This window comes from Capsicum annuum, chromosome 1 (assembly GCF_002878395.1).
Source record: "Capsicum annuum cultivar UCD-10X-F1 chromosome 1, UCD10Xv1.1, whole genome shotgun sequence".
Taxonomy (NCBI): Eukaryota; Viridiplantae; Streptophyta; class Magnoliopsida; order Solanales; family Solanaceae; genus Capsicum; species Capsicum annuum.
The window spans coordinates 41,751,865-41,775,927 of NC_061111.1; the positions used below are offsets into that span (position 1 = coordinate 41,751,865).

Consider the following 24,063-nt stretch of genomic DNA (forward strand, 5'->3'; position numbering starts at 1 on the left):
CCAACACATGCAAATAAAGGCTAGAAAAAGCACATAAGAATTAAGATCCCATTTGTATCACCTGAAATAGATTGACAACAGCCTCAAAATAAAGATTTTGGAAGTCATATATAATAGTAGTATAACTTCATATTGGTAGTTTTCAAGTTAGATAGTTACTCTATGTACAAGAGCTAGAGAAAGGTTGGATATGATGATTAATACATAGAATTGTAAGTAAAGCAAGTGGCTATGATGGAGAAAATGCAGATGAATAGTGAAGGTAACAATGTGGCATTCAAAAGTCTACTCATTCCCCAGTATCCTGCCAGGGTTATAGTACTATCTGCAAATACTCGAGCTAAAGTTCCCGCTTCTGTTGAAAGTAGTCCGCCATTATAGGTTCCTTTAGAAAGCCTTGAAGACATGACTCGAGATAGGAGGTTAAGGTTAACGCCTGCAAAGATGATATTGTTAACCATGATTAGTTATTTTGCATTTGAAGTCTATATATGCATGAATTACCTTCGAGTACTTCAGCAGCCACAAATGTGATTAGAGCTGAACCGACATATTGTAGCACAGAATATGGGATCACGACATGGAAACTCAGAACTATTCCCAAGCACACCAAGATTTCCGACGCAAGCAAAACCTGTCTGCAGGAAATCATTGAAACCTAGTATCAGCATCAGATAATAGACAAGCTTAAGATGGTCCACAAAGTATAACACTTGCAATCCAAATGTTGTTCTTGGGCTTAGCAAAATTGATTTTGATATTAGTTTTGTTCGGCTATTATGGAAAACTAGCGGCTGCTGATGGATTATATATTCAACTAGTTATGATCTGAATCTAAACGAGCTGTTAGTTATAACCTGCTATCCCTCAATACTATATACGCGTCCAAATTGGATAAAGGAAGAGGGGGAAGGCAACAATTATGACTCCCCTGGATGTGTAGCAGTTGGTTCAACCAATAATACAATGCGTTATTGACGAAAATGACAGGAAGTTACTGATAAGATAGCTTCTGTATTTACCTCTCTTCAAAAATGTTGCTGAGGTAGCTTCCAACGAGAATGTTCACCGGAAGGACAGTCAACCCAAGGCATGCAAGAAAAATGGCCACATTGCTTGTTGACCATATGAAGTAGTACGTGGTGACGACACTTGATTCAGCTAGCAAAATCTCCATCGCATACTTCAACATAAAGTATATGAGCAATTGAACCTGTTCAGAAAGTCATGGGCATATAAACTTTTCTCAGATCCTGTTAAAATCTGCACAACCATAATATATTTAAATTTGTGATAAAATGGTTCATTATCATACCAGAAACTTTCATCATTTATTCAAATTTCTTATGGGAGATTTGGTTAATCCTTTACGCTTTAGCATAAGCTATTATACTTGATGAAATCAACTGAAATTCAAACCTTCACTGATGGGGTAAGCAGCTTATATGCAGAGACGATGGAAGTAACAGGTTTTTGGATCTCCTCTGAAGATTCTTCACTATTATCACAATCCTCGTCTTCATCTTCATCTTGTTTCATCTCCTCTTCACTTACAAGCAGTGGCTGGGTAATAACTTTCTGCAGTGAACCATTTTCAATCAGCCCTGAAACTCAAAAACAGTTCTTTCAGATGGAATTTTGATTACGGCAGATGTTAAATTTCTGGAGCGAAATTCATATAAAACGAGCAAGGGGATTTTATGTAATGTGCCTTAATCCGTCACGGATATTGGGCAAGAGTAAAACTGTTGAATGTATAACCAACTTTAGGAAGGATGTTATTGAAAGTAAAAATACGCATACGCCAAAGACAAAATCAGTTAGCATATAGCTATTAATGTCTCCATATCTGAAGCTCCTATTAGTGGAGTTCGAAATTTCGTTGCTCCGACTCGAATGTCTACCTAATGAGCATCAAAACTCTATATGCTTTGATTATTGAAGAGCAGAGGAAGCTGGGAAAACTCGCAAGCAGTAAAAGGGATGGATCGTCCATTAAACTACGAAGCCAGGTATGAAAACAGATTTGACCCAATTACAAGTCTGTATCATATAATCATGTCCACACTGTCCCCGCTACAATATGGTATTTATCTGTTGTATTTGACCAATGTAAGAATCCTAAAAGAGTCAAGTAGTCTTCCAGATAGAAATATATAAAACTGTAAACAACAGGTTTGAGCAACCTGGTGCAGCAACTTATACAAGGTTCTCAATAAGTGAATAACGAATCGAGTGACTGAATCCCAAAAGAAGATATCCAAGTGTTAGTGTAGATTACATACCACTATTGGCTTTTGGTAGCGGAGCATCCTCTATTTCCTCCTTTGGAGGCTCACTAAAGGTAGTCCACAAGCATAACAGGTAAAGAAACCATGAAAGAGCCATTATCCATCCAGGTAAAGTGTCTTGGTTAAAAGTGATCTTCAGGAACTTAAAGTTAGTTTGAAGCAAGCAGGCAACAGCTGGACCACATGCCATTCCAAGTGCACTTGCACTTACAAAACCAGCCGAAGCCTTCATTCGCAAGTGGAGAGGAACACAATCAGTGATATAGCGCCTATTAACTGCTCTTGCCGAACCAAGCCTGAAATAGTATAAACCATCTAATGATAAAGACTTACTTGTTATGAATATGCAATTGAACTAATTAATTGAAAATTTATTCTGGATGAAGTGGAAACCAATCACATAGTGCATCAATAACTAGATGATTCCAATTGAACGAACAGTATTAAAACCAATTGCTATTCAGATTAATTTTTTAAAACCATGCAAACAAGAATGGAATAGATACTTAGAGCTACTCCATTTTTTTTTCCTGATATAGATAAAAATATTTTGTATTCCTGTATAACTTAAGAACAATAATGGATATATCCTCCTCCGGTAAATGAGGATATTCTTTTAACTAATTACTATTATAAAAAAGCTTAGCCCAAAAGCTAAAAGTAAAATTCTATAATAAGGGATATGGAAATACAGATTACTTAAGCAGCACTATAGTGAGTACCACACTTACCCACAAAATAGACGTCCAACTAGAAGTAAGTATATTGAGTTGAAATCATAAGCCAGCGCATATAAGGTATTCCCAACAAGAAGGACAATGCTGCTGAAAACAAGAGGCTTCATGTAGGATTTATTTGACCATGCACTAAAATACACTGAAGAGAACACCTGGGCAACAGCCATAGACCCAATCACGGCCCCACAAAGAGTTGCTGCAGCTCCAAGACTCAAAGAGTAATCATCTGCTGTTGGGACTATTATGTATGTGTTAACCATATACAAGAACGCATTGGCCAAGTTCAGAACAAGTGACATCAAGTGATATCTCTCATTTGCAGCATGATCCTCAGAAGGAGTTGGTAGTTCTTCTGGTAAAATAAGTGCATGTTTCCCCAAATAGTGAAGGAAATCAGTTGAATTTGTTAGTCTATCCACGGCTTGATTAATAGAACCAATGATCGGGTCCTGCATGGTAGCAATAAGCTTTTTCACAAACAAAATCAGGATGACCGGAACTACAGGTTAGTTATATTTATATTAGCTCATGTCTCCTTTCAATATTTCACTTCTCGTGGAGTCAATTTACAAGAAGGAAATTATCTTTCCGATACCACAAACCTTGACGAATTTCTGTAGTTCTCGCTTCCATGTGAGAAGTGCAACTACACTTGAACCACAGTCCAACACAAGACTGATTCTAACACAAATAGTTGGAAATTTCCACTTATATCACTAGAACTTAAAGAAATTGTCCTAACAAGTCGAGTTATCACAGAATACAAACTATTGGGTGGCATAAATATATTTGAGTAGAGTTATTTCATATATTTTCTTAAAGTAGCGTCTCCCGGGAAATAAACAACAAGAAGTATCTTTTGTGACCTTTTTCAATGGGATTTACTTTTTAGCACCAAATTTAGCGTTAAGTATAGTCAAACTAAAGGTTTAACTAATGTTAGAGCCATTGGTTTAAAATATGAATTTGTGTGTTCGGTGTCAATATTTTGAATGTATTAGATGTAAAGAGTGAATTACCTTTCATCTGCTCATAAGTTACAGAGAAGAATAGATAACTAAAATAGAATAACAAAAGAAATTTACAACTAAGATAATTAAGAGGCAATAAAGTAACATGAATTGGTTTAAAGGACAAGAGAGAACCTGAAGAGCCAGACCCGGGTGATCATATATTGAAGTATAGTTCCCCTTGTCTTCTTGAAGATCCGCAAGATTGCGAGATATGGTTCCAACTACAGCTGAAATGCCCTGCATGTGCCTAGTTATGTATTTGACTCATGCTAAAGATTACAAAAATAAAGTCTCAGCTAATTCTGTTGGAAAGCGTTATTATCCTAAAAGATGCATTTTAGAGTAATTTAGAGAAGACGGAATAAATTATTAAAGAACTCGAGAAAACCAATTATCTGGAAAATTAGAAAACTTAAGTTCAGTTGTCATACCACATGCTTGAATATTTGTCTCAGCTGCGAATAAGGATGATTTGCTCGAGTCTTGACAAAGTAATTGGTGAATTTATAACCACATCTCTTGTCAAATTTTTTCAGTATCTTGCGCACACCGATGGCATTCATTTCCACGAAAAAGAGAAGCCGCAGAAGTTCTCTGCCTACATCTCTGTATGACTCTTGAAGTTCAGATAATTTTGAACCATCTTGTTGCTGCACTAGGACATCATGCTCTTGCCCAAGAATAAATAACCTACTTGCCAGTTCCCCTTGTTGTTCCAACAGGAATAGGACAATCTTTTCAATCTGAAATCATAAAGATACTGATCTAAGTGCAGACAATTATTTTGTCAAAAAGTTAAGGACTGTCCAAATTTATAGTAAAATTTAGATGCTTCCTGTTTATGCTTGTACCTGCTTATCTAGAATCCTTGAAAAGTCCTTTAGAACATACTCGCGACTTTGTTCGGAAACTTCAATCTGCTGCACATAGTTTTTTACTTTCTTCTTCATCAACTTGTAGTTAATGTAATATCTGAAATGAGTCAGTGTAACCATCAACGGTAAGCCACTCTGCGGTATAATACTGTTTGAAGCGAAAACTTACAGATGCTTAGCTGGTTTACTGTTACTTAAGTTGTGATAGCTAGACTGAGGGGATATTTGTTACAAGTGTACATGATCCTGTTTCGGCATAGAAAGTAACGTAAAACAACAAAAGGACAGATAAAAAGAATACAATAATAAATCCTAATTAATATTTATTCGGTGATAGGTACCCGAGTAAAGATATGACACCTAGGCTTAACTCAACTCCAAAAGCTAGCTCATGAGGGGAGGATTGTCCAAGTCCATATACGCAGACCGTCAGTCTATTCCTCAACCAATGTGGGACTTTCACCCACTTCACACAGGGCCCATCCGGCGCGTGGACCGGGAGCGCAAACGGGGATGATTCTGGCTCTAATACCATGTAAGGATATAACACCTAGGCCTAACTCAACCCCCAAAGCTAGCTCATAAAGGGAGGATTGCCCAAGTCCACATAAGCAGACTAGTGTCAATCCATTCCTCAACCAATGTGGGACTTTCATCAACTTCAACAATATTCAAGCCTCTTAGGGGTCACTTGGCATGTATTAGAGGAGTACATGTATTAGCCTTGATACTATTTAATACCTTGTTTGGTAGTGTTTTACAAGGTATGTATAACTCATTCATGCTATCCAATATTACAGGCTGTATAACTAATACATAGCAATCTATGGTATTGGTATTAGCTATACCGGGATTATTAATATTTGAATAAGCATGTCTAAAGACAGAACTGAACTGCCCTCGAATACCCCAGACCAAACAGTTCAACATAACTAATCCTAGCATTACTTATACACATAGTCAGTATTATTCTTATGCATCCTACCAAATGACCCTTAAAGTTCCACATTGTACTTACTAGCAGTAACTAAATTAATTTTCCATGGAAACTTAACCCAAAATACAAATTACACACAGAGTAACCATGGAAACGTACCCTTGCCATTCTTGAATTTGAGTTTCTTTCAACTTTTTCCCGAAATTAACCATCTTTCACTAGCAGGTGATGCTAATCTGACAAAATGAAGAAATAAATTAAAAATAAAAAATAAAAAATAAAGAGCTGATACTTCAAACTACTAGAATTAGTGAAATCAATTCTGAAAATCATATGACACAAACGCCATAAACTCAGACACAAGTGTTGCAAGTAAAATAAACTTATCATTGTTTCTGACTTTGATCCCTTTCGTAATTAACAAATTTAAGATGAAGAGTCAAAATTTTCACTAAAATATATTAAATTATAAAAAAGTAAAACTCACAAAGAAGATAATATACATATGTATATTAAAAAAATTATATTTATCCAACTATAGCATAATTTTTCGACATGCGGCGTTAAGTCCACACCCCTCTACAACATGTGGCTCCCAAAGTCGAGAAGTCGTAAAAAAGAGGAACTCAAAACATGGTACAGATAATTTTTTTTTTTTTTACGTACATGTGGCTAACATGCATGATTACAAATTTCAGAGTACACGTCAAAGTTTCCATCTCTTTCTACAAGTCAAAGCTTGTGTTTTTTTTACTTCTCAATCTATGTATGAGAACCAAAATAAAAGGAAAAAACAAACTCATGCAAAATCTGAAAAAGAAAATCTGTGAAACAATTCCTTGATTACTCCTGCATGTACAGTAATACTACAGAAACATATATTCGCCTACAAGGGCAGAAAGCAATTCCGAAGCAGGAATTTCTCTATCATCAATTCATAAATAAATTAAAGATAATTTGTTATTATATTAAAAATGATTGTTTTTATTTATTTATTTAATTTTTAAAATCAAGATAATTTTAATGTATTTTTGTTTTTTTTTATCTTTATAATTTGTTTGATCAAATTTAGTTTTTCATTTAAAAGTATTTATTTAAAAAAAAAGAGATGTTTGTTCAATTCTTTGACAGACCGCTTTTGAGAAGTAGAAAAAATTATTTTTTCATAAGCTTTAAAAATAGTAGTGTTTTTTCTGAAAACACTTTTTTGAAAAAATATATTTAAAACGACTTTTAAAAAGCTTGGACATCCACCAATTACTGCTCAAAATTATTTTTTAAATTTATTGGTCAAATATAAAACTTTTTAGAAAAATACTTTTAAATAAAGCACTTTTCAAAATAAGTTGATCTTAGAAGTTTGGCCAAGTAGATTATTAGTATTAAAACCTCTATAAGGTAATAATAGATGAATATTTCAGGGCATTATTAATAAAGTTAATTTAATAAAATATACTTCTAGTTAAATTTTTCTTAATGAATGTGCTATGTCAACAAGGAATAAGTAAAATGAAATGAAGATAGTATACAGTGTGATCTACTAAGTGATAATATTATGCATTAGTATTATTTTACCTTTCAATTGGAACACAAAATTGTTGTTTCGTAAAATATTAATAAATCGTGTGATATTTAAATCTTTGATACTACAATCAAAATAATATAGTAAAATTATTACTATATTTATTATTTTTAAAAGAGATGTATCAAATTAATATTGAATAAATAAAAATAAATAGAAAAAATATTAATCTTCATCATCCTTTTTACTCAATAAATATGAAGAGAAGATTAATATAATTGAAAAATAGTATTAAGTTAAGATTATAATACTAAAGATAGTCGTACTCTCGCTAGTAGTAAAATGGACCGAGGGGGAGTGAAAGTAACGTTTTCTTCAATTAATTTTATGTTATTATTATTGTGTGTAGTTTTTTGAAAACAACAACATACCCAATACTTCTCCGTTTCATATTTATTTGCATGTTTATTTTTTGATATAATTCTTTAAGGAAAAAACCACAACATACACAACTCCGTTTCATATTTATTGGCATGTTTATCTTTTTTACATAATTTTTTAAGGAGAAAATAACAGCAACAACATACACGATGCTTCTCCGTCTCATATTTGTTGGCATGTTTATCTTTTTTACATAATTTTTTAAGGAGAAATTAATAAAAAATACAAACTAATTAATACTATGACTTTATAAATTCACATTAAATATTGTCATTACCTATTGAAATTATTACTTTTATTAAATTATTAAAGGTGAAATTTTAAAAAATATAAGTATTTAATTAACTTTTAAGTTTTTAAATATATTACTCCTTCCGTTTAAAAAAAAATGACCTACTTTTTTTTTTTAGTTCGTTTAAAATAGAATGATCTTTTTCCCCTTTTGACAATACTTTAATTTCAAATTTTCAAAAAACATGTTTAGGATCACAAGATTAAAGGATATTTTGATATATTTAAAATTACTTTAATTTAGGATTATAAGATTTAAAATTTATTTTTTTTTTTTACATTTTATGTTAAGTTAAAATAAGTCTTTTTTTTTTAAAACGGAAGAAGTAATTACGGTTGAAAAAAGTCCCTTCCTATGCATAGGGAAGGGAATAATTACCTCTTCATCGATCTGCTTTAGTATGTAGAGCATTAATTTATCATAGTCAGAGGTTAATTACTTTTATGAAAAAGACAGCCACACAAGGCTCCCCTTTTCAGTGTATGGATACACATGGCGCTCACAACTTGCAATCTGGGACATAATCCTCTTTTTGTCTCCCTCCTGGATTCTTGATGTTGACTTCTTTGTTTTTTATACGCTCAACAACTGTTAGCAGTGGAGTTAATCTTTAATAAAATGTCTCGAGTTTAAATTCAATTAAATATAAAGGTATTTGTATTAGAGAACTGTTAATAACTAAACTTAGTTTTTTTTTTTTTTTTCAATCAAACGTTCGGTATTCAGATTGAAGCTAACTAATTTGAATTCGTATTGAATAGAACTTATTCATCAAAGATTTTTTCATATTAAGAATTCGAACTCAAGATCCCACATCTTTTGGTGGTAACTGAGCTTGCCTTTAATAAGATGTTTTTGAGTATAAGTTCAATTAGTTATGGAGTTACTTTTATTAAAGTCTCTTATAGTTATAAGTGTGAGTCAAGCTAAGTTTGAATTTAACTAAGTTTCATTACTTATACTGAACAATAATAAAAAAATAAAAATAATAAAGCAAGTAACTTTACTTGAAATTCAAGATATATTGTATACATCAATTTTACTTGTCATGTTTTTTTTTTTATGAGCTAAACAATATAAACTACGATCAATATTTTAAGTTATATTTCTTGTCATATTAATATTTTTTGTTTAGTTTTTAAAAATAAAAATTTAAAATATTAAATTAATTTAAGTCAATTTAACTTCTTTTTTCCCTATATAGAAAATGTTTCTCTTTTGGGTCCTTAAAGTAAGAGCAACACTGCGCTAAAAGCACATGAAGGTGCCAAGAAAAGAAAATAGCCACGGAATCTTTATACGAATAGTTGGATAGATTTATGTTTCCGTTTAAAGCTAAGATACATAAATTACATATTCATTATACATATATTATACATAAATCATACACTGATCAGTTAAAATTGTGAATAGACAACTATTTAGGTTTATTGTAGAGGTAAATAGGAAATAATAAATGAAGTTCTTGATTTCCAACGGCATTGGATGGAAATTAGATGAGATCTTTTGAATAAAATTACTTCACATTTATTACTAAAATGTCACTACTTTTTCATGAGATTTTCTACTAAAAATATTCAGTGGATATTCATATAGATATTTTAATTGAATAAGTGTAAAAAAAATAATAGTAATAATTTCATACGAAAAAAATTAAGAAGCTTCCCAAGATCATACCTTCGGTATTACGAAACCACGCAAGGGCAAAGTCTGATCATGGTGATTATTTGGTCAAAACGTAGTATTTCAATGAAAATTTTGTTTCTCATCATGTGTTTTACTCATGAACACATTCAAGGTGAAATGGGTGGAGAAATCATACTATGTTATAACACAAACTTTTCATTAATTCGCACTGAAAAAAAATTCTATTTCTAGTAGTGATCAGCACAACAGAGAGAAGAAATGCATGCAGAATTGCAGATGATATGTGAACATAGAAGATAAAACTACTTACATGTTAAAATTAGCTTGAGAGAGCAAATTAAGAACTAGTGATATTGTTGATGCAATATCTCAGTAGTGTCTAATGAGTATGGAAAGTACTTGTGCAGTATAAATGGAGTGTGCAGAACAAGAAATTCAAGAATCTTTGTGGGGGGTTTTGTAAGCAAAATTAAAGAAGAGGAGTTGTGGTTGGGGTGGGGGTGAGTGCGGCGGGTGGGGGGGGGGGGGGGGTGTTCTAAGGCTTTTTGGGATGTCAAGGGCCATGTAAAGTAGAAACAGCTCCCCACCAAGTAACTCATTAGTCTCTAAGAATTTGCCACGTTTTACAATGTAGACAAATTAAATAACAGTACTAGTAGTAAAACAAATTGAAAGTAGTCGTCTCTTTCAATTTGTTTGCTACTAGTTGTTTTTAATATAATTTAATTCATGAAAAATAAATTTCAATCACAAATAAAAATATGAAGATTTGAATATGAATTTCTTCATAATTCAAGAGTCTTTAATGGCATATTTTTCAAACGTTTTCTTCGTAATTCGAGGGCCGTTAGTAGCGTATTTCTCTAACGTAGGAACATTTGGATTTGATCTCTATGAAAGGAGGGTTTGTCTTCATGAAAGGAGGATTTGTCTTCATGATGTATTTGATTATCAAGAATCGAAGCCGTTAGTGGCGTATTTCTCGTTCATGATGTATTTGATTATCAAAAATTGAAGCCGTTAGTTGCATATTTCTCGAACGTAAGAACATTTGGATTTGATCTGCATGAAAGGAGGGTTTGTCTTGATGTATTTGATTATCAAGAAAAGAGGGTTTTGATCTTTATGAGTATCCCATGAATTTACTGAACTTTGAAGATTTTTGATCTCTTTATGAATATCCCGTGAATTTGTGAGATAGTGGAGATGACTCTTTAAACGAAATTTGTGATTTCAATGTCTACACTAGTGTTAGTTTAACTCATGAAAATGAAGTTAAAAAATAGGATTTCCAATGCGTATGATTTGAAATATACCATAATATTTATGTGGTTACAATTATGTTTTTCTTTATAATTTGTGGCTCAAAATATCTCATAATATTTATGTGGTTATGAGATGTTTAAAATTATAATCTTAAATAAATCATGTAGAGATATAAAAATTTCTCACTAAAAATAAAGTGGAAAGTGTTAATTATTTTTAAACTTATAAATATACTATAATCTAATATTCCTTTCATTATATTATTACTTGTTCAATATATTAAAAATAATAAATATTCTTATTTACTGATCCATTTTAACAAACCAAGAGAAAGTTAATTTAAAGATCGGTTAAGGTTAATTATTTTTTAATTATTATTATATTATTATTTTCTTTAAGATTTTCAATTTTAATCTATTTTGGGGCTCAGTTAATTCGATTTTGAATTTGAAAGTCTCACTTTGAATGTAAGTGCTATCTATCAAAAGCATTTCATATTTAGAACTCAAACCGATTGAGATCTATGATTAAGAATGTACAAATCCTTATTAGTTCAATATAATCTCTGATTAAGGATGTATATGTATTTATCGCTCAAGCAAATAAACTTTGGTAGGATATACCAGCTTAAGCATATGTAGTTCTTATTTCGTCATTATGTTGCCAAAATGAAGCACATTGATCATGCCACATTTTACATGAGATTCATTCTAGCTCGTAAGTACTATATATGGCATCATGCAGCCTTGTGTATTTCGTCCTGTCCATTACTCATCATGATGATATATTCAAAACTCGATGAGAACACATTTCTTTTGTATTATTCATCATGTCCAATCTAACTGCAATAATGAAAACATTACAATTTACATGGAAATAAAAGGAAAAATATTATAACTTTGTTCTTTTTGCTAAATAATGAAAAGGAGAGTGCAACAGTACTATGCTATTTATCATACAAATAGAATCGCGGTAGGATCCTTCCACCTTAACCAAAGGTTTTGGTCAAGTCTTGGGTATTATGAAATTTTTTATGAGGGAGCATTTCCTTATAAAATGGCCTTACGCAGTGCAAATTCAGATTAATCCAAACTCCGCGACTCAAAGAAATCAAAGCCAAGTGAAAAACCAATTAAAAGAATCCTTTTAACTACCATTTTGAGGTCGTTATCTTGATCGTACGTACTAATTCTTATGTGTACATTCATACAAGTGGTTTGTGATTGTAAATCTATCTAGTGTACATGGGGATATATTTCTAGTGGAAAGCAACATCATAACTGACATATAAGATAGTACTAATAACAACTGGACGACTCTCATGAACAACAAAATCCATTGGTTCTTATATTTCAAATATTAGAAAGATAATATTACATATGGGTTAATTCACCTTGGATATGTAGTGGAATGGCTCAAATTTCAGATTTTATGACAATGATATATGCATACATTAAAGATGAAAGGAATATGCCTTTCTTTTTACCTGATCCAGTGGTGGCATAATTGCCAATAAAGCATGTGACAAATATTGTGAGATTTGAGTTTTAAATTTCAATTAAAATAATAAGCAATTTATGAGATCTTCCCTCTACTTAAATTTTGATGGGCAAAATTTTTCAGTATATGTATCGATATAAAATATCGATATTTAATGAAATAGTTAAAGTGCGCAAAATGATCTGGACACCGGAGTTATTGAAGAAGGAATATTCTCTTCTTTGTAGTAGCACTTGTCGAAATCAGATCATTTTAATAACCAAAATTAACATGGATATTTTCATCATAAAATAAAGCTCTATATTGTCTCCAATTGTTAGAGACAAATTAAAGATAGCCAACCTATAAAACTAGAGTTTTCAGATTGGATTTTTTAACCTTTTTTGTTGTTAAGAAGGTATTAGTCACGGGTAAATAAAATATTACAACTAGCTACCTAGGACCACTTTTCTCATGTGCAATTAAGATTTTTTAAAAATTTTTGAGCTTCTTGTCCAGGTCATTGGTAAAATAATTAGCTTAAAAAAGGACTAAGTGAGTTAGGTTTGATTTAATATGTATTAAAAAATGGTGTTTAGTTTGCCTTTTAAGTTTTAGGTGCAACACAAGATGTATAAAGATATTCCAACTTTCTTAGTCAAGTATGAATGTGTATATGATATTAATTTAATTTAATAACAAGATATTTACCTACAATTAGCTTAACTTGTCATATTTTTTAGAGTATACTTTTATTATGGTGGAACTTGCTTTGTTTGTTGCCCAAATTAAATGTAGCATGAGTCCAAAAACATAGGTTTCTTTCTCTAATTATAATTTGTATGGACCTGCATCAAAGATTCTCTCCCACCTAGATCGATCTTATCCACTTAAGATCAAGCATCAAATTCATGTTTTTATACTGTTAATGAGGATGGACTATGTAATTATGAGTCATTTTTACTTGCATAGTAATTTTTTTTTGCCTATTTCTCTTTGTTTTCTTTTTGGCCAATACAACATCATTACTAATGATATTGAGATTGTTTAATTTTCTTTCATTGTCAATCTTTTTTTTTATCAAAATGGAAAACGTCAACAAGCACTTCACCTACGAGTTGACACTAAAATATTGAAGCATTTTCTACTTAACATTAAAGCATTATAGGAATAATTACAAAAGAGTCATTACAAAGAAGAAGAAAAAAATAGGCTGGACAAATATCTTAGTTATTTCAGATTTCATCATGAAGCATGGATAAACTACTTAAAGCATGTATGTGTTCACAACATTCCCTTTGTTCCATAGAGAAATTGATTCCATTCCCTTTGTTCCATAGAGAAATTGATTCCATTTTAACACTTAGGAGTTATTACTAATATTATTGTTCCATAGAGAAATTGATTTCATTTTATTAGTAACACTTACTAGGAGTTATTACTAATATTAAAGAATTAGAGGCTCTTAAGTAAAATCACGAAATAAGGATTCATTATTCATTTGAAAAAAATTCAGGTATCATGCTCATTGGTTCAGTATTTCAAACTATAGAATATCGAAATTATTCGTGATAGCCTCAAATTTATAATTAACGCAATTAAAATATTTTTGCTTGGATTTTGAATGATAATCTTAATGGATAATACTTTTTTAAGGTAAAAATGATGGTCAGCATGTTGCCATTCAAGGTTGTCTTAATAAAATTAGTGGTGTAAAGCTAAATTATAATGTGATGTCTTAAATATATACACATAACAAAAATTCTATCAATAATTTAGAGTTAATTTTTTTATTTTTACGTATTACCTTTTTAGTGTAATATTTTTAGAAGACATTATAAAAGTAAGGACTAATTTTAACTAATAAGATGTTAGTCATTTGTTTGCAATGCATTACTTGAATATTATTGTGAAAACTTTATTTATTACTATGATGATTTGATAAAAAGTTTTAAAATATTTTTAATAAAATGTAGACAATTCTTTTTTCTTTTTTATTTAATTTAAATTTTTTATCTTTTATTTTTTACAATCTTTAATATTATTTTAAGTGAAATTACAACAACAACAACAAATCCAGTTTATTTTCACAAAGTGGGGTCTGGGTGGAGTCTGGGGAGGGTAAGATGTACGCAGTCCATACTGCTACCTCCGAAGAAGTAGAGAGACTGTTTCCGATAGACCCCGGCTTAAGATAAAGAATAATAAACAAGGAGATGGATGACATAACAGAAATAAAGAGTAAGAAATAATAAAATAGAAATCAGAGAAGAACGAAATACGAGAAATAAAGGCAACACGAAATAAGAAAAAAGGAACTAAGAAATAGGGAATAGGACACCCACCTAGTAGTAACAACACTCACAAACCAAAAACCCCTATGAGCACAGTCCTAGGATTCCTAACTCGATTACACAAGATCTCTCCTGACTGCTTGCTACAACCCCCATACTCACACTAGCCTACTACCCTTATCCGCGACCTCTACACCTTCCTATCTAGGGTCATGTCCTCAAAAAGCTGCCTCATATCATGTCTAATCACCTCTTTCCATATTTCTTTAGGCTACCTCTACTCCTCCTGAAGCCATCCAATGCTAGCCTCTCACACCTACGAACTAGGGCATCCGCATCCCTCCTCATCACATGCCCAAACCATCTCAGTCTTCTTTTCCGCATCTTGTCCTCCATCGAAACCACTCTCATCTTCTCCCAGATAATATCATTCCTAACTCTGTCCTCTCTAGTAAGCCCACACATCCAACGCAACATCATCATTTTTGCCACTTTCAAATTTTGGATGTGGGCAACACTCCGCTCTATACAACATGACCGAATAGACTGCCACTCTATAGAATTTGTCTTTAAGCTTAAGGGGCACCTTTTTATTGCACAACACTTCCCGAGGTGAGCCTCCATTTCATCCAACCTGCTCCAATATGTTTAGCGACATCCTTATCAATCTCACCATTCCCCTGAATTATAAATCTAAGATACTTAAAACTATCCTTCTTACAAACATCCTGGGAAGGTCTTAAGTGAAATTAAAATCATAAAATTTCTATAAAATTTTTTGGTGCCTCAAAATTTTGAGAGTCTAAAATGCTTTACTAGTCTTACGCTTGAGCAACCTTGAGGTGGACTAATAATATCTTGAACAACTAATGCTAAATAAAACTACAATCATGTCCATTGTATAGTCGGGAACACATTGTGTGTTACTATACTTGGACAGAGCAATTGATAGCAATCTGTCTAGAGAATTGGAAAGAAGGGGAGGTCAATGTTCATTGTTTTTAGAATGCATTTCTTAATTTCAACAGCTTCCCTTCTCTTTGGTTAGATTTACATCCTTCGGGGCCTGTGAAACCTGCAGTTTAATTATGTTCATTGTAATCATATGATATACTCTTCCAAACTTTTCTTTGAAACTCCTATTTCTAGTGCATTCTCTATCCATACTACTGATCGATTAACTAATCTGAATATTAGTCATAAGAGATCCAATTTTTTGTCTGTTGTCTATATTATTTCAAGCTAAACTTTACTCTTACCTCTGTTGGACACTAGTATGATTCTGATGCGGATTTCATTATACTTGTCTACATTACATTTAAGTACAACAAACATTAGGAAAGGGAAAAAACTTGCATGAAATGGCCTTATTGCTTGTTGTTTACCCTACTCCAGTATTCATCCTCCCATGCCTCCACTTGTTGTGTGGCCTTCATCTTTTGCTTATCAAACGCTTTAAGTTGTTAAGGATCATAAGGTGGAGGAAGGGTGTATGGATTTGTATAACTAGGTGACTTCTTATAAGCTTCTTCCATGAACTTTCTCCAAATACCATCTGAAGTGCATGCCAATGATTCTGAGTATATTTCAACTGCATTTGCTGGAATTCTTGGCTCAAACTTCAGCAACTTTGCATATTCGTTCAGCAAATGGAACATGTAATCATACACAATTCCATCTTTAAATCTTCATGAATGAAACGACTTTATTCTTTTCCAATGGCCTGTGCCTGTCAAGACATTCAAAATATCTATTACAAAGAACGAGTAATTCATAAATAAGTTAAAGTCTCTCATTTGACTAAGCTCTGGTGGGAATAGTTATCCGGTACTTGTGTTAGTGGGTGATAGGCAGGTAGCAGGTATCTAATGAAATAGTTGAGGTGCGTGCAAGTTGACCAAACACGACCATTAGTTAAGACATCAAAAAAAAAAGAGCAAGTTATACCTTATCATTGTGATTGTTGCCCCATTGAACTGCAAACTTGAGAGACCTATATTTATCTGTGTCTCTAATAGGTCAATATTGCTGCTGGGGAATCATCCTCGGCTGAAGAAGTCATAGTAAAGAGGTCTTATGTAAAGTGTTGGAGAGTCGCAGGCCAAAATGTATTTTTCACTCACTGACCATGCCGCTCCTTTCACATATATTTTATATCTGCAATCAACCCAATAAGATTTTTAAATTTCAGTATGTAACAAAATGAAACTCTTTATTTTATCTTTAGGGGACCATATATACCTATGGGTGCATTGATCTTCAAGATTCAATTCCTTAAACCCGTTTCTGAATTGCCCAATCCAGTCCAAAGGATTTGTCAATAAGCAGTGAAATGTGTTACCATGTAATCACTTATCACTATTCAATTAATGAAATCTGAATCAGAATACAGTTTATAGGCAAACAATAAGAAGGAATTTAACCATAACATAAAGTTATCATAATGTAAATACGTCGAACATAATGGTGTGCAAACTTGGATGTATAAGAGAGCATCAAAGTTGTGGTTGTCAGTCCAGGAAAAAAAAACCTCTATTTTTCTGTAACATTGCTCTTGAAGAGATCCCTTCTGATGGGAGAAACATAGGGATTTCCTTTCCAATAAGCAAAAAGTACTCTATCCTTCCATTTGGTTCTTTTATTACTTCTTTTATGTCCTTAATCACACTTCTCCGTGGCTTTATATTTGTTTTTGCCCTACAAAATTTAATGACAAAAAAATTTTAGGAAGCCTCAAAAGTTTATGTGAGTTCTGATCAGATGCTATTTGGATTTTCCTTAGAGCACAAAGAGGTTATCAACAGTTCAATGCCAGCCTCTGATTCAGGGGAAAAAACAACAACTTGGACCACGAATCTTGTTTTTTGGATACAAATCTTCTAGTCACATATCTTTGTATTGATTGCGAAGATTATTAAACTGATTGAGCCCACTTATAGAAGGTTTTATGCACGAGAGTTGTAGAGTTGTAAAAGAAAACCCTGATAGCTAATAGCATGACATAGGATCTTCTATCCCATATCGTAACATACGATCTTCTATCCTATATCAGTAGGAGGATTGAATATCCTGAACATATCAACATGGAATAAATTAGAGCTGCTATGAGCAAAGCGTTATGGAACTTATGTAGAAAAAATAGACAAGATGGTGGTGAAATGGGTGCAACTTTACTATGACAAAGGTAGACAAATCTGGGGAATTGCACCAAAACATGCTTCTTGTGTTGTACACAGCAACTTGCGGGTTGTAACAATGTTTCATTAAACAAATGTAATGTCCCACAAAATTCTCTTCCAGTCTGAGTCTAAATGTTTTAGAAATATCTTCCCAAGTATGAAATGCTTTGAATCGTGTGGGAATCTATTTGAGCATAAATTAAGATCTTAGAGGTCCCCTAACTCAAGGACGAGTTGAAAGCTTTCCTATTGTTCAAGTTTTAGTGAGCGTCAAAACTTTGGTCAACTTCAATCGACCATAAATCATTGTATATATCGAATTAGAGGACCTACTATATATCAAATGAAATCTCTTTGAATTATCTTTCCAATGATACTAATTTTATCAAAAACTGACATCGGAGCAAAGAGTTATGCCCATTTTACTCCAGCATATTTGGTTGGGAAACTGGTGACGATAATTGTGAGAAGCCGTCACGCCCGTGACGGCCTATCACCAATGTCGTCAGACCTAGGCAGATTTCTGACCTTGGTGACGACATTTTGTGACAAACTGTCACACCCGCGATGACCTATCACCAATGTCGTCAACCTTAACCAAAAACTCAAATTTTCACCCTTTTGTGACGATAATTCGTGACGGCCTATCACCAACTTGACGGTTTGTCACGGATGTCATCAGCTATTTTTTTTAGCAGTTTAAGGATGTTTTTGCAAGGGTATTTTGGTCATTTCCCACCTTTTGGAAGCCTCTATAAATATGAGAACCCTCATTCAAACCCTAATTTCTCCATTTCTCTTCCAATTCTCTAAAGAGAGAATATCTAGGGTTTCAATTCAAGAACCCTAAACTTTCAAAAATCATCCATAAATCTTCAAAATTTCTTTAAGAATCAAGGTCCTCACAGTGTGGGCTTTAAGAATTATTTATTACAAGTGCGAATAGAGTCTCAAGCATTAGAATTCATCTAATTTCAAAGATTAAGGTATGTAGATGTTGATTCTTGGGTCCCTTTCATCCAAGCTCAAGAACCCTTTTCAAAACTCAAAGATTTTTATGTTTATGAGTTGTTAATGATTTGTATGAGTTGAAATTGATGTTCAATGTGTTGTTGAGTTTTGATTCATGTTTGTTTACAAGATTTATGAGTCTTAACCCTAGTAGGTGGAATCCATGTGATATTTGTGATTAATCTTCCTTATGTTGCTTTCCATGTGATGTGTTCATGTCAAATGGGTATAGAAATTATTGAATAAGTGAAGCATGTTCCCCCTAGGTTTGATAAAGAGCTTAGGTGAAGCATAAGGGTCATTGTAGCATGTTGAAGATGAAACCCTAAATTGTGAGTTAGTTTTTGCATGCCTAGTGTTTGATAAAATGCCCAAGTGAATGAATTATTCCATGATAGTATGAAGTTTCCTCAAGCCATGTGATATCCAAACACATGTCAAGATTGATATAGGTATGAAATAGTTGAGGTAAAACCTTGTTGAATGGAGTACGATCTAGTAGCATGTTTTTCCTACGTTATTATATGATTGTGATTCACAGATGCTTAAAGTGACCCCTTGGCGATTGTGATGATGAATAGATGTTTGTGATCCTTAAATGCTTGAGGTGATGTCTTAATGACTGTGAGATATTTTAACGATTCTGATGATAAACGAATGCTTGTGATGATGAATGAATAATTGTGGTGATGACTAGTCAAGAATGATTATGCTTTACTTTTATGTTATCGAGTCCTGGGGGTATTTATACCTGACAATAGAGCTATTGTCTAGAGCTCGTGTCAGTTTCTCGATAATTTCAGTTGAGCCATGATTTCCAGAACTCAGTGAACTAGAAAACTCTGTATCCTTAGACAAGTACAGAACTTAAGAAAGCTCAATAATCTCAGTTATCTCTGTAATCTCTGTATCGCTAGTAATCTAGCCTCAGCCCTATAATCAGCTCATATCTAATAGTATTCAAGTGATTCAATTCTAATCTCAAAAGTAATTTGAGTAATCTATTCAAGCTCTGTATCGTCAGTCAGATACCATGATTCGATACCTTTTCTGTGAGATACGGAACTAAGAAATCTCAGTGTAACTCAGTCAGATCTTTTAAGAAACATGATCAGTATCAGATTCAGTTCAGTTATGTTCAGTTAAGAATTCAGTTCAGAGTCTTTCAGTTGGGAGTAGAAGATAGCACCGAGCGATGGAAGGGATGACGGCTCTCCCGTCAGAGAGGCCGAGTCACTAGGAGCAATCCCTGAACTCCAGAACTGCGTAGCCAGCGTAGGATGCAGGAGGCCCCGTCAGTAGAGGATGTCACCGTCAGAGAGGTTTGACTATTATATTGCCTCAGGCCAACTCGAGGGTCATCTCGTCAGAGAGGTTTGACCAGAGAGGTCTTTACCCGTAGCACGGTATTGACACCCTTCCAGCTAAGGTTATTAGTTGGACCCCACCTGTGGTAGGTTGCGGCATGTCGGTTAAGTAACTACTTCCCACAGTTGCAGTTTCAGTATCAATCTTTAGAGATCAAGACTGTATGGTACAATCGTCTATCTCAGTGAGGAACTCAGATAGTTCCATTGATTCATGGACCATCCTGTCAGATAGGCTTGGTCTCATATACAGATTTTTATTATCATATCTAGAGATATCCCGTCAGAGAGGCTTGATCTCAGTCTCAAACTATGTTGAGTATTCTTTTTATCATATCTAGAGATCTCCCGTCAGATAGGCTTGATCTCCATCTCAGATTCTGTTGAGTATTTTTGTTGTCAGATTCGGACATGATCATACTTCTTATCATTGATAATCGCTTCTAGAATAATCTGTTAGAAAAGTTGATCTCTAATTCTGTCAGTTGAAAGCAGTAAGCTCAGAATTCAGTCCTTGATGTAAGTACATCCAGACTCTTAGTTATCAGTATCAGATGAGTCAGTGATTCAGTATCTCAGTGTCAGTAGTGAGTTTAGTCTATAGTAAAGTGGTATTCGAGTTTCAGTATCTAGAGTTGCGGTGATTGTGTTCATGGTCTGTGCATTCATGTATGTGTTCTTATACGGCATCTTCATGATTATTTAGTTTAGATATTGTCCATGCATGAGCCCTTGCATTAGCCTACCTCGTCTACATACTTGGTACATTCTTGTACTGGCGCATTTGCGCTATGGTGTTTTATTTGACACCATAGGTTCAGAGGCACAGGATCCAGAGTATCCTCAGCAGTTCAGTCCCAGTCAGCAGCAGTAGCAGTGAGTCCTCTTCTTTCGAGGATGAATCTCAATTTACTATTATTGCTTCAGACTTTGTTTATTTTCAGTTGAGGGAGTTAGTTGGGGACTTGTCCCTTCAACTCCGCAGTTCGGATAGTTTAGAGGCTTTTCAGACGGATGTATTAGTATTCAGTTTTTCTGTATTATGAGTATTCATAGATGTGTTGAACCTTATGGCTAGTTTCTGCATTTATTTCAGATATTATGCAGTGTACAGGTACAGATATCAGTAAAGGGTTAGCTTGTGGTCCTTCGGGGTCATAAGCACCGTGTGACGTCTCGGGATGGGATCTCGGGGCGTTACAACAAATCTATATATTATTAAAAGGAGAGGACAAGGCCTCTCCATTTAGCCAAGTGGAAGCATTTAATAATGACATGTGTTATTTTAGTTAATTAGTTAGGAAATTTTAGTTAGTTAGTTAGGAAATAGTTATTACATTAATTGGTTTTAAAATTTCAAATTTAAATTTTCAGTTACTTTAAAATTTTATATTTTAATTTCATAAAATAATGTTAATTTTCATCTATTTTTTATTTTTGAAACTTATACAACTTTTTACACTATAACCATTACAAAAATCAATATTAGAAAATGTAAGATTTAAATAAATGCTCTTTTTTTTCAACATTGGAATTTTGGTAGCTATTTATTTTTTAAAATATTTCATTTATTGCAAAATAGTTGAATATTATTTACATTAATTTTTAAAATTTAAAATCAGTTTGTTTATTAAGCATTGTTTTTTTGGGGAAGTTATTACATTTTGTATACTAAGAGCCCGTTTGGAATTGCTGTTACAAAACTGCTTATTTGATAAACACTTTTATAAAATGACTTTTCAGAAAAGTGCTTTTAAAAAAAAAACAGATTGTGTTTGGTAAATTCATTTGAAAAGTGCTCTTGATAATCAAATTGTGTTTGGATAATCTTTTTCAAGAAGTACTTTTTTGAGACAAATGACCAAAAAGGACATTTATCAATAGACTTTTATTACTAAACTCAATTTATAGAGAAAAATTATTTTAAATATCTACTATAATATTATATTTTTAATATATTTTTATGGTGTAAAAATTTACTACGAATAAGCAGTCATCATATTCATATATATATATATATATATATATATATATATATATATATATATATACTAGGTGTACGCGCCTTGCGCGTGTATTTCACTTTAATGAGTTCAAACATTATATTAAATAGGATATTTGTTTAATAATAAAGATGAACATAATAATTAAATTTAATATCTTTTGAGAATGTAAAGATGGAGAATTTATTTATTAAACCTAGTCTTTACAAAAAATATTTTTAAAAGTCGATCGACATTCATCTACCATCTGTAAACTGCAACAAAATAATATAATGATAGAGACATCAAAATAATAGAATTAAATCTAATATTTACACACAATTTTTCTCAAAGTCGTCTGACACCCATCTACCACCTGTAAACAATAACATAATAATACGATAATAAAGATATCAAAATAATACAACTAAACCTAACCTTTACATAAAAAAATTCCTTAAAGCCGATCAACATTTATCTATCACCTGTAAACTGCAACAAAATAATATGATAAAAGTGATATCAAAACAATACAATGAAGCTTAAATTTTACATACAAAAATTTCTCAAAGCCGATCGAGATTCATCGACGAACTGTAAATTACTACAAAATAACAAACTAATAGAGATATTACGCTAATACAATTAAACCTAACTTTTACCTAAAGAAAAAATTTCAAAGCTGACCCACATGCATCTAACAACTGTAAATTAAAATAAAACAATAAGATAATAAACGTATCAAAATAATACAATTAAACCTAACCTTTACACAAGAAATTCTTCAAAGCCAACTGACATTCATCCACAACCTATAAAGTATAAGAAAATAAATATAATTGTGATCACAAAACTTCTATTTTGATCTAACTAATTCTTGTCTAAGCGAAAATTTTGATCCTAAAGAATGATTTTGAATGAAAACAAGGAATATATATATATACATACATACATACATATACATATACATATATACACACACACATGTTGAATTTTATTATGCTGATAAAAACTGTGAAGAAGTTGCGGGTTAGAAAATCAAGCATACACCAATCTAGACATGCAATTGAATCAAGTTAGATGAGCATCAATCATATTCTCCCAATAGGCAAACCGGCTTGTTCTCTAGTTTAACGTACATCTCAATATTTATAGAAGTATTTTTTTAATAGAGTCCTATTTTAGGAGTATTTTTCTATTTTAACAGTAGAAAGAAAAATATTAATTAATTCTCCTACCACATATTTTAGGGGGAAGGACAGAAACGACACTTCAAATTAAACTATTTCCATAAAAATGGCCATGGAATTTAAATTCCACTTTCTAGCCATTTCAATTTACTGGCTTGTTCTATACTGTTTCTACACACCTTCTATACAGTTTCTATGCAAATCTTATACATATAAATATTTCATACGAAAATTATACAGTTTTGATATACAATTTATATAATAACTGTACATTTTTTTACATGTTTTATACAATAATTATATCATTTTTATATACTTTCTATATATTTTTATATATATTTTTTACATATACATATTTGATAGGACTATACAATTTCTATACATATATCTTGTATAGATACATATTCTATTTAACAATTATATCATTCTTATATAATTTAATTATTATTTCTAAATAATAAAAAAATAGAATATTTGATCATTTAAAATTTTTATAGCAAAATAAATATTAAAATATTTTGAAAAGGGCCGAATTGTCCA

General features: G+C 32.3%; 1 protein-coding gene across 5 annotated transcripts; it reads right to left on the minus strand.

Annotated features, from left to right (window-relative positions):
• Positions 1-83: 83 nt before the first annotated feature.
• LOC107872695 (SPX domain-containing membrane protein At4g22990) lies at positions 84-10,261 on the minus strand. 5 transcript variants are annotated; one of them, XM_016719329.2, is made up of 12 exons: positions 10,066-10,261; positions 8,548-8,696; positions 6,013-6,089; positions 4,893-5,013; positions 4,473-4,784; positions 4,174-4,278; positions 3,023-3,477; positions 2,286-2,587; positions 1,420-1,604; positions 1,023-1,213; positions 505-638; positions 84-436 (listed from the first exon to the last, which is right to left on the minus strand). In XM_016719329.2, the coding sequence occupies exons 3-12, from the start codon at positions 6,063-6,065 to the stop codon at positions 198-200; spliced, it is 2,097 nt and encodes a 698-aa protein (XP_016574815.1). In that variant the 5' UTR covers positions 6,066-6,089; positions 8,548-8,696; positions 10,066-10,261; the 3' UTR covers positions 84-197. The 5 variants fall into 5 exon arrangements, with proteins under 5 accessions (XP_016574815.1, XP_016574829.1, XP_016574806.1 ...); XM_016719343.2 differs by lacking the exon at positions 8,548-8,696 and having other exon boundaries at positions 6,013-6,084; XM_016719320.2 differs by lacking the exon at positions 8,548-8,696 and having other exon boundaries at positions 10,066-10,260.
• Positions 10,262-24,063: the final 13,802 nt, after the last annotated feature.

Bases quoted from the DNA above. Each gene is read 5' to 3' on its own strand.
- LOC107872695 (XM_016719343.2), bottom strand. From the start codon at position 6,065: ATGGTTAATTTCGGGAAAAAGTTGAAAGAAACTCAAATTCAAGAATGG. The intron at 4,785-4,892 runs GTACAAGCATAA...TTATGATTTCAG, and splicing joins CAAGGATTCTAGATAAGCAG to ATTGAAAAGATTGTCCTATT. The intron at 639-1,022 runs GTAAATACAGAA...GATTTCCTGCAG, and splicing joins AGCAACATTTTTGAAGAGAG to ACAGGTTTTGCTTGCGTCGG.